At 42.2% G+C, this 11,841-nt stretch overlaps 1 protein-coding gene across 1 annotated transcript; it reads left to right on the plus strand.

The window, feature by feature from the left end:
• Positions 1–4,917: 4,917 nt before the first annotated feature.
• Positions 4,918–8,562, plus strand: LOC147442560 (uncharacterized). Its single transcript, XM_086529384.1, has 6 exons — positions 4,918–5,598; positions 5,881–6,339; positions 6,386–6,471; positions 6,690–7,266; positions 7,375–7,818; positions 7,924–8,562. The coding sequence occupies exons 1-6, from the start codon at positions 4,918–4,920 to the stop codon at positions 8,560–8,562; spliced, it is 2,886 nt and encodes a 961-aa protein (XP_086385510.1).
• Positions 8,563–11,841: the final 3,279 nt, after the last annotated feature.

Raw genomic sequence — 11,841 nt, forward strand, 5'->3', positions numbered from 1 at the left:
AACTTATTTCAGCAGGTGAAGTCATTTCAGACAGTTCCCTTGTGCAGACTGTTCTTGATGCCTTACCAGATTCTTACCAGACTTTTGCTAGTACTTGGAGACTTATGACCCAAGGAAATCCTAAAGTCGTACAATTCAGTCTGCTCAAATTGTTGATTCGGGCTCATTTCGGCCTCTGTTTTCACTACAGGCAGAGTACTGCACAAGCTAGTTTGTCATTTTGTGCAGAATTTTTGTTAGTTTCATTTTTTGCATAACGGGTCCCTTACAGTCTTCTACGGTTTGTGCTATGTAGCATGTGTTGTTCCCACTTCATTTATCCTCCTTTCGGGCAGTTTTCACATCAGGTGCAACATTTACCATGGTTGACAACAACACAGATGTGTTCAAGATGTTTGCTGCTAAGGACATATTGGATGGGGACAATTAATCTATGTGGGCTTGCATGATGCAACATGTTCCTGTGTCAAAGGGCACATGGAATATTGTGGAGGGCATTGATGTACGTCCTAGTTATGAGGATGCAGTCGATGTTGAGGATGTTGCAGGTCTTGCTGCAAGGATTGCAGCAAGACTTGCAATCTTGCTGTTAGAGTTGTTTTGCCGATGTTAGAACAAGCTCGTTGGGATGTAGGATTTGAACACCTTTCTACCTGCCAAAAGCAAAACTTTGTGGTTGCTTACGATTTTTGACTTGCAGCTTCTATTTTGGTGTTTTGGCACACTTTTTGTTGTTTTTTGCTATGATGACCTTCACAAAAGTTGTTCCAAATGATGTCACTCTCACTGCCCAAATTTGAGCTTCATATGCTTCCATGTTCCATCTCATCTGGTCGTGAAATTTGGTCAGCTGTATGCCTAGACTCTGTAGGGATCAAATTTTCACGTATTATTGAATTTGGACACCAAAAAGTAAAAAAGGCCCAATTTTTGTATATTTCCACGATTTTTGTGTATTTTGCCCAATTTCCTGATTTGAGTGAGTTTTCAGTGCCAATTTTTCACCAAAAGTGTGTATCTGGAAATTTGGAACCCCCCCAAAACTCTCTGGCATCAGTTTCTACCCAGATTGTCTCAAGGGGTCATGGATCGCGATCCATGTTCCTGCACATTTTTGCCTAAAACTTTTCAAATAAGATCTCTGTAGCTTGGTCAACTCCTTTACCCACTTATTTGGGTTTGAATTTTCTTTTAAGCTCAAACCATCAGATCTGGCTGGTCTTTATGCAAGTCGCAATGAGGCAAAAATTGCATTGCTGCATAAAGAGCTGGAGTCAAAGATTATGCATGAGGAAGATGATATGGACACTTTCCTTGCTGGTGTCAAGGATATCAATGAGCAACTTATTTCTGCAGGTGAAGTCTTTTTAGACAGTTTCCTTGTGCAGATTGTTCTTGATGCCTTACCAGACTTTTGCTAGTACTTGGAGACTTATGACCCAAGGAAATCCTGAAGTTTTCACGTTTGATGCATTATACACATTGCTGTTGCAAGAGTCACTTTCCAGAAAAAACAGGACTAGACAACATGTAGTTGAACAAGCTTTTATTGCTGCTCAAAGAAAGGGTGGTAGCAACAATGCAACCACTTCTTATGGTTCTTCTGCGAGTGGAAAATCACATGTTCCTAATGCTTTTGCTGGCAGCAATTCGTCTGGAAATTTTGGTGATAAGGGCAAAAAGAAGACGCGTTGCCATTATTGTAAAGCTAATGATCACTTGATCGAGCAGTGTCCTAAGTTGAAGGCCAAAGAGGCTAAGAAGAAAGAGGATGGTTCCACTACAAATGCATCCATTGTTGAGTCTTCTATGAAAGAAGACTGTGATGCTGATGTTGATGCAGTGTTAAGTTGAGATAATTTTGGATGTTTTACCTTAGTGGAATTTGGAATATCAACTTTTGTACTTTTGGGATTCCAAGGGGTGTTCTTGGGAAAGGGCGTTGCCCATTAGTATTCTTGAATTATGTAAGTGTCGATCAGTGTCTTTTTGGAAATGTGAAGGCAAAAGTTATGGCGGAATTAGTCGGTTTCTATGTTCTGTTCCAGTTCCATTCTGTTCTTGTCTGTTTTGGTATGTTTTGAATATCTGTGCCTATAACACTTGGCAATCACGGTGTAGGTGTGATGTAGCATGGACGAATTCAAGTTTCTCTTGTAGGAGCGAGTGCTGAAGTAGTGAAAGTTTTAGTTGAATGGAGGAAAGATTCCTATGTTTTTGTCTGTTTTGAATATCTGTGCCTATAACACTTGGCAATCACGGTGTAGGTGTGATGTAGCATGGACGAATTCAAGTTTCTCTTGTAGGAGCGAGTGCTGAACCAGTGAAAGGTTTAGTTGAATGGAGGAAAGATGTTCAGAATAGTTTAGTTGGTATGGGTGGTTGGCTACACTTTGGAGGAAGCATAAGAGGATACATTCCCGTATTGGACAAGGTCAGTTGCTAGGCGGTTCCGACAGTTTTATGGGCGAGATGGTCAGAGTTCGGAATTGTAGGGAAGTTTGGATTATAGTGGGATGCACCGAGTTTCTATAGGGGAGGATTCTGATGATACTGTGGAAGATTTGGATGGCGCAGAGGATTATTTGAGTGATAGGGGGGAGGAAGAAGTAGAGAACAAAGAACCGGATATATTTTCGCGGCTGTTGGCGGTTGCAGTTTTTCAGCATACATTAGTGGCGAGAAGGAGATTGATTTTTGATCCGTTGGGAAGTACCAGTGCAGGAAATCTTGTACAACCAGGTGGACTTACAAATATGGCGGAGGCTAGGCAAGATATGCGCGTCAAATTTTGGACCTTTTTGGGAAAGTCGAAGGAAGACCTCGATTGCCACATATCTCAATACGAGACAAGATGGCAGGCCGGAGGATTTGCCGGAGTGTACGATGCCCAGGCTAAGATGCGCCAGTTTGAGGCTACATTGGATGGGAAGGCTATGCAATGGTTTAGTAATTTTCAGCATGTCATTTTACTGATTATGATGGCTTGAAAGTAGCATTTTTGAATAGGTTCAGAAGGGAAAAGACTCCACATGATGTGTTGACCAAGCTTAGGGAAGTGAAACAAAGGAAAATCTTTGTTGAGGATTATGCACAAAAGTTTAACCAATATGTGAGAAGGCTGACTGGTCAAGAAAGGCCAACTGATGAAATGCTTGCTGGGTATTTTTTGAACGGATTAAGGAAGGAATTGAAGAATGCTGTTGCTGGAGTTGATGTTGCGGGTGGATTACAAGCATTAGTGAAAAGAGCTCAAAGAGCAGAGAAAAGGTTTGGGGTCTCTCATGGGAAAGCAACCAAGAGGTCATCTAAAGAAAAGAAGAAAAGCAGGTCGAAGAAAAAGAAGAGGTCAGATGATTCGGATTCGGACACTGATTCGGATTCGAAAACTGATACTGATTCAGATACGGAAACGGATTCTAATAGTGAAGAGGATTCCAGTGATGATTCGGATTTAGAAGCAGAAGAGGATAAGAAGAAGAAAAGCAAGAAGAAGTTGAAGAAAAAGTCTAAGGATAAAGGGAAGGATGATAGAGTGGAAAAATTGGTGGAGAAGAAATTGAAGAAGTTGGGAGTGCAGAAAGTTGTGGAATCAAAATCCCCTCATTGTGAAATTTGTGTTAAGGATGGGCATTGGACAAAGGAATGTTGGTTTAATCCGAATTCAGGGGTGTTGTACTAGAAAGGATTCAGCAGAAGATTCAGCAACAAGGACCTTAAACTCATGGGGTGTTTCCAGAGACATTAGGAAGGCAGAGGATGTTCAACAATCAAGGTTGTCAAAGGCAACAACCGTATTGGGTGGAGACCATAGTTTAATCAAGGGGGACCATCATTCAGAGGAAATTTCAATTCTAGAGGAGGACCGAGATATGGAGGATGGCAGAATTCAAGACCCCCATGGGGGGAAAATTGGGATCAGCAGCAGCGTTGGTAGAATTGGCAGCCACAACCACAAGGATGGAATCAGCCGATCTGGAATTATCAAGGGGGGAATCAACAATAGCCAAGGGGGCAAGTGCTGCAGTTGCCAACACCACCAGCACAATCATCCGAAGCAAAAAAAGAACTGGAAAGTAGTTTGATAGTAGTAGAATCGATTCAGGATCAGGGGGTGAATAAAGTGGCTAGGGATTGTCAGCCGGAATGTGATTGTTCTAAATTTTTGCAAGAGGAAGTAGATGTATTAGTGACAACAAGGTCAAAAGCAAGGTTGAAACCTCCACTGGATTGGGAGGAGCAGAAGGAAATTCGGGATGAGGTAGCTGAAGATCTGATGGAAAAGGAGCAATAACAGATCAAGCTGAAATCGAAGGAGAAAGAGGTAAAAAAGGAGGATAAGGAAAGAGAAAGGACGGATGCCTTGTTTGAAGAGTTAACTAATTCCTCTATACATTTTACCTTGGATCAGTTGTTGTCATTAGTTCCTGTTTTCAGGGATAAATTATATACAGTGATGCGGAGGTCAAAGACTGCTCCGAGTATGAATGAGGTGCACCAGACAATTCAAAGTTTCCAGATTAGCCCAGAGGATGTGGATTTTTCACTATCGACACTGTCGTTGGAATTTAATAACCACAAATTTTTTGATGTTCTATTGGATGGTGGATCAAGTGTTAACATACTTTCGAAATCAGAATTTCTAAGGATGCAAGATGTCAGGTTGGAACCAGCTCCATTTCAAGTGCGTATGGATGATCAGAGCAGAGTTCAACCAGTGGGGATGTTAAGGAGGCAGGGTATTATCATTCATGGATTGCAGTTTATGGTAAACTTTGTAGTTATCAGGATGAAGGATTCAAAAAATACTTATTCTATGTTGTTGGGGAGGCCATGGTTTCGCACGGCTAAGCTAAAACAGGACTGGGAAAACATGAAGTGACGGTTAAGAAAGGAAGGAGATAAGTTACATTACCAATGGGGCCGAAGAAGGAATTGTTAGAATCGACGAAGCCGATGTTGGCACAAGCAATTAACATGTCTGAAGGATTGGAGGATGATGAAGAGGCATATTTCCTAGCAACAAATCCAACAATTGTTCCAGTATTCGAGGTTGATGTGGAGCGGATCATTGACAAATATGTAGTGAAAGAGGACAGTTTGGGAATTGATCAGTTGGAGAGGAATACAGATGGTGTGGAACAGGAAAATACAGAATTAAAGAGGGAAGAGAGGAAAATTCAAGAAGAAATTGTGATGGAGGATTCGGAGTTGGAGCCAAAGGAGGCAATGCAGAGAGCGGAGGCTCTGTATGATAAGATGATAAAGAAAGTTTCTCAAGTTAAGGAGGATGATTTACAGTATCTGAATTTGGGGAGGGAGGATCATCCAAGGATGGTAAAAGTTAGTGTTCATTTGGAGGATGGTTTTAAGAAGGACTTGAAGGAATTACTATTGGACTATATTGATGTCTTTTCATGGGATTATTCTGATTTGAAAGGCATGGATGCTCAGGTTTACAAGCATCATATAAATTTGAGAACGGATGCTGTTCCAGTGATTCAACAAAGATATCGGATGAATCCAAATTACGCCAAGCAGGTGAAAGAGGAATTGGAAAAATTGCTGAATGCAAGATTCATTGTGCCAGTGGATCAGGTGGAATGGTTGTCACCAATTGTGGTGGTACCTAAGAAGTCTGGGAAGCTAAGGGTTTGTGTGGATAACAGAAAATTGAATGCAACAACAGTTTCAGATCCATTTTCATTACCTTTTATTGATTTAGTTCTGGATGATGTAGCGGGACATGAGATGTACACTTTTCTTGATGGATTTTCAGGGTACAATCAAATACCGATGGCTGAAGAGGATATTGAAAAAACTGCTTTTATCACAGAATGGGGAGCTTTTGCATATACAATGATGAGCTTTGGTTTGAAGAATGGACCACCATCGTTCTCGAAGGCAGCATTTAAAACCTTTGAGCCACATTTGACAGATTTTATGAGGATTTTTATGGATGATTTTTTGGTTTTTGGGGAAAAAGTCAAACATCTGGAATATTTGCGGAAGTGTTTTGAAAGATGTAGGATGTTTTGGATGTCACTTAATCCTCAGAAGTTTGCAATAGTAGTGCAGAAGGGAAAGTTGTTGGGACATATCATCTCTCAAGAAGGAATGTCGATTGATGGGGACAAGATTAGTGCAATTCAGAAAGCTGTAGCTCCAGACAATTTGAAGGCAGTGATGCGGTTTGTTGGACAGATCAAAAGGCATGGTAGGTATTTGCGGTATTTGGCGGATGTAAGCGCACCACTTAGTCATTTTTCAGATTATCAAAAAGATGTTGGTGGTTTCACCTATACTTCAACCACCAAATTGGGAATTGCCGTTTCATGTGTATGTAGATGCTTCCGACATGGCAGTAGGAGCTGTTTTATTGCAGGAGAAGATCAAGGGATGGTTTCGACCAGTTTATTATGCTAGTAGAATGTTGAGAGCACCGGAGAAGAATTATATAGTTATGAAAAGGTAAGCTCTTTAAATGATTTTTGCTTGGAAAAATTCCGACATTATCTATTGGGAAAGAAAGTGGTTTTCCATGTGGATCATCAGGCTTTATTGTTTTTGGTAAAGAAGCCAAAATTGGAAGGCAGATTAGCAAGGTGGATGCTCATGTTGCAAGAATTTGATTATATAGTTGTCCATACTCTAGGAACTCAGCATGCAGTGGCTGATTACCTCAGCAGATTGGAACATAAGGAGGAATTACCAGGAGTATCGGATAAATTGCCTGATGCGGATTTGTTCCGTGTGGAAGGACAGTTTTTTGATAATTGGTATGATCAGATGGTTCAGTTTCTGGTGGATGGAGTTTTACCTTCGACAATGTCTCCGGATCAAAGGAAGAAGTTTGCATTGAGGAGCAGACCATTTTTGATTATAGCTGGAGCATTATATAGAAGAGGAGCAGATCAGATTATACGCCGATGTGTTCCGGATGAAGAGCAGAAAGCAGTGTTGCAGGAGGCACATTGGGGATCAGCTGGAGGACATTTCTCAGGGGAAATTACAGGCCGGAAAATTTTACAAGCTGGACTTTGGTGGCCTTTGTTATTGAAAGATGCACATAGTTTTGCCAAGGAATGTGTTCAATGTCAGAAGATGGGGCAACCTACACAAGGGGATAGGATGCAGGATCATCCATTCTTGCCATTGGAACCATTTCAAAAGTGGGGAATGGACTTTGTAGGCCCAATAAAACCAAGGGCAAAGAGGACGGGTTCCAGATACATTCTTGTTGCAACTGATTATGCTACCAAATGGGTGGAAGCGGTGGCTTTGAGAGATAATAAAGCAGCAAGTGTGGCACGATTTCTATATAAAAACATTATGACAAGATTTGGATGTCCTATTGAGTTGGTGTCGGATTAGGGAACACATTTTTTGAATTCCGTGATTCAAGAGTTGACATCCAAACATATGATTTTGCATAAGAAATCTACTCCATATCATCCGCAAGCAAATGGGCGGGCGAAAAGCTCCAATAAAGTGCTGGTGAGAATTTTGAAGAAGATTGTGTCGGAAAATAAATCAGATTGGGATGACAAGCTGGATTCAGCACTATGGGCTTTTTGGACGGCTTTTAAGGTGGCGACTGGAATGACACCTTTCAGATTGGTGTTTGGAATTGAAGCTGTGGTGCCAATGGAATATGTAATTCCAAGCTTGAGATTGTCAGTTCATCATAAGTTGAGTCCAGAGGAATCAATCTCCCATAGACAGAAGGAGTTGCTTAAATTGGAAGAGGATAGAATTCAGAGTGCCTACTTGGTGGAAATTGGGCAGAAGAGGAGACAAGCATGGATGTCCAGGCAGGTGAAATTCGAATTTTTTCAGGAGGGAGATTGGGTGATGTTATATAATTCTAAGTTGTGACCACATCCGGGTAAGTTGAAGCTGAGATATTTGGGACCTTATCAGATTGAATCAGAACAGGGCCAAGGAACATTTTTGTTGAAAGATGTCTTCGGAACCAAGATTTTGAAACCTGTGAATGGGTTCAGACTGAAGAGATTTTATGGAAAGGTTCCTGAGGTTCCCAAGTGGATGGTCAATAAAGCTAAGGATATTGGTAGTAAATTGTTAACAATTAGTGTTAGGCGGGTTGCAGCGGAATTTTTGGAGGTAGCATTGGCAACTTGCTGTTGTAATTCAAAACCGGTAAAGGGATTTGGAATTCGGAATTCGGATTGCGGACTGGAAGTTGGAATACGGACTGTGGGATTGAAGGTCCAGAAAGAGGAAAGTCGGAGGAATGGAATTGGGCAAAAGGGTCAAGGGGTACTCATTAGTGGGGGTACTCACTTTAAGGCTAAAAACTCGCTTAGTGCTGATGTGACTCACTTAAGGACGAATATTTTTTGGTTGAATCTTGAATGGCGTGCCCGAATCGAGGAGAAAATTCATCATTATAAGATTAAGGTGGTGAGAAGTGTCAGAGATCACATCCAAGTGTGCGAACGTCGTAGTTCATTGACTGTTAACTCGGAGAAGAAGGGCGAAATGTTTTCTGAAAATATTAAGGGTTATTTCAGCTCTATGTTTACGCTCAATTTGTAGTTCTTTAAAGATTTGTTTATTATATGTTAGTAAATCAAAGAGTTCTTTCTCTCTTTTAGCCCTATGTTCACACTCAATTTGTAGTTTTGGAAAGCTGATGGCGGGGATGCAGGGCGATGCGTCAGAATCAATGCCGAACACTAGGTCGATGAAGATGGTGATGGAGGAGCTGTTCAAGGCGAGGCAGCAAGAAGAGCACATCGAGCTGGAGAGTGATGAAGTTGAGTCTATGAGTGACCAGGGGAGTGTGGAGACGGCGGTGGCAACGTTTGACCCAAATGAGGCGGAAACCCAGGTATGGCTCAAGCGCATAGGCCTTTATGAATTTTCATGTTTACCCTGGGACGCATGGGCAGAGAATGAGTTTGCTGAGCAGAAGTGGAACATGATTAAGGAGAGTGATGGAGTGATTACAGGGGATGTGCACTTGACACCAAGGTTGGTGTCCAAGGCTTTCAAAGTTTCGTATTTACCTGTGCCAGCTAAGGGGAGGAGGTGACTGACTCCCAGATGAAGGGGGAATTTGGAAATCTGGTTGGGACAAAGGCATACTATATGGTGCGGAATGCGGGTGGAATCAGAGCCTCAAATTTGTTTTGGTATCTGGAGAAGGTGTGCATTGTGCAGAAGACCGCTTACATGTCTAAGGAGGCTTTTGCACCATTGTTTCAGGCTGAGAGAGGCATTAAGGTTGATTGGGCAACAATGTTGTATGATCGGATGCAGCTTATAGGCAAGAGAGATCGGCGTCGGACACCGGAAGTGGGCCGAGTGGCACCTTATTTGGCCGCAATCTTTGAGCATGTTCTGAAGGTTTCGTCAGTAGCAACAGGTTTGAAGACACTGGTTGCAGATGTGGTGAAGGAAGAGGGAACATTATGTGGAATGAAGCGGAGGAAGTTGTTGTTGGGGTCTCCAACAGTTGAAAGAAGCAAATCACCTTTTAAAGTTCCTTGGAAGGGTTTGGAGGAGTCTGAATCAAAGTTGAACAGTTTCACCATGGAGTCAGAGTCTAAGAAGTCGGAGTCTAAAGGTAAGAAGGTCACACTGTTTATGAAAGGAATGGGTGGAGCTGCGGAGAAGAGTGTTTCGGAGAGTTTGAAAGTTAAGGCAGGTAGCAGTGACAGTTATGAGGCCAGGGGGATTTTCTCTGTGGAGGAGGCAGCTAACCGTTTGACTCATTTGAACGAGTTCCTGCAGAATCAGGATGCGGCGCTTAGGGTGATGGAAAGTGAGAAGATGGAACATAAGTGTAGTGCTATTCCAGAATGGGAAATGCAGAAAGTCAGGATGCAATTATTTCAAGAGAGGTCGGATAAGGAAAGATTGCAGGAGGAGGTTAAGAGGATACAGCTGAGGCTATGGCAAGGAATGGTGAAGTTTTGAGTGTAGCTGAGGATTTCACTCGGTGGGCAGATGGATTGAAGACTACAGTGGATGAGCAATTTAAAGAATTGGGGGACAAGGTGGCTGATTTGACCACTGAAAGTGTTTTTCTGATTAATAGACTAACTCCATTGTTGGATATGGAGAAGGCGGCATTGCAGAACCAAGGAATGATAGGCATCTTAGTAGCTGATTTGGATGCAGATGTCTTGAAGTAGGAAGTGTTGGAATATGCGTAGGAGATGTGGAAGAAAGCAACTAGGCTTTGGAGGGAGCATATGGAAGTGTCGACGGACCGCTTCAAGAATTGGTTTCAACTAGCTGGAAAGGAGAGCATTAGGAGGGAGAATGAGGCATTGAAGATGGAGAATGAGAGGCTGGTTGCAGAGATGGAGGAGTTGAAGAATAAAAGCAAGGGAATTGAAGTAAGTGCAGGGGGTCTGAGTAAGTAGACAGCGGAGCTGAGCAGTGGCGTTTTGGAACCAGATCGGAATTTAGCAGGTGGAGTGGAATCGGAAGTGGAAAAGCAGGCGGAAGCAGAGGTGGAAAAGCAAGCGGATCCGGATTTTGTGGCAGAAAAGGCTTTGGAGACAGATGCAGAAGGTGCTTCTGGGGAGCAAGATACTTGATCAAGGGATTGTGGGTCTAGGTTAGCCTATGGCTCTAGCCACCGGGCTGTGCCAGGTGTTAAGCTCAGAGAATTTTGGATGTTTTACCTTAGTGGAATTTGGAATATCAACTTTTGTACTTCTGGGATTCCAAGGGGTGTTCTTGGGAAAGGGCGTTGCCCATTAGTATTCTCGAATTATGTAACTGTCGATCAATGTCTTTTTGGAAATGTGAAGGCGGAAGTTATGGCGGAATTAGTGTCTGTGCCTATAACATGTAGATTGGGCTTTTAGTGTAGAGTGCACTTCCGATCCTGTTGTCCATGATGCATGTATGTCAGTTGCTGCAGATTCACATGTGTGGTATTTTGACAGTTGTGCTACAAAGCACATTACCTCACATCCTGAATTTTTCACCTCTCTCGAGTCTGTCCCTCATGGGAATTCAGTCAATTGTGCCAACAATGCCTCTTATCTCGTTCAGGGAGTTGGAAAGATTGTACTTACTGCTACAAATGGAAGTTCTTTCATACTTGTTGATGCACTTTATGTACCTGGGATCAAGAAGAATCTTTTGTCTGTATCTGCACTTGCTAGACTTGGACTTGTAATCAAAATTTGTGGATGACAGATGTACAGTTCATGATCTCAGTTTTGGTGATGAAATTGTTGCATCTGGCCTTTTCTAATGTGGACTGTATAATCTCACTTTGTATGAAAAGTGTGGACAAAATTTTGCAAATGCAGTTGCAGATTCAAGGGTTGTTTCAGATGCAAAACTGTGGCATGCACGTTTTGGGCATCTGAATTTTGCTAGTTTCTTGCGTTTGACATGGTTGCTTCTTTGCCGCCTCTTGAAGCACCTGTCAAACATGTTTGTGAAGGCAGTATTTGGGTAAAATGTAGCGTTCTAAGTTTCCAAAGGATGGTTCAGTTCGGGCCACATGCAGGTTGCAGCTTGTGCATAGTGATGTTTGTGGGCCCATGCAAACTCCATCCTTGGGAAATTACCTTTACTTTGTGACTTTTATTGATGATTACTCCAGGCATGCATGGGTATTTCCACGTAAAGCAAAGTCCAACGTTTTTATGTGCTTCAAACAATTTTTGGCTATGGCTAAAAATGTCTCAAAATGTACGGCACCCTCTGTTCCGATTGAGGGGGGGAGTATACGTCTCATGAATTTAATGCATTTCTTGCTAGTCGTGGGATAAAACACCAATGTACAATGTCGTATACACCTCAGCAAAATGGTGTTAGTGAGAGGAAAAACAGGTCACTTAC

This window comes from Adiantum capillus-veneris, chromosome 14 (assembly GCF_014529385.1).
Source record: "Adiantum capillus-veneris isolate H3 chromosome 14, ASM1452938v2, whole genome shotgun sequence".
In the NCBI taxonomy this organism is placed as follows: domain Eukaryota; kingdom Viridiplantae; phylum Streptophyta; class Polypodiopsida; order Polypodiales; family Pteridaceae; genus Adiantum; species Adiantum capillus-veneris.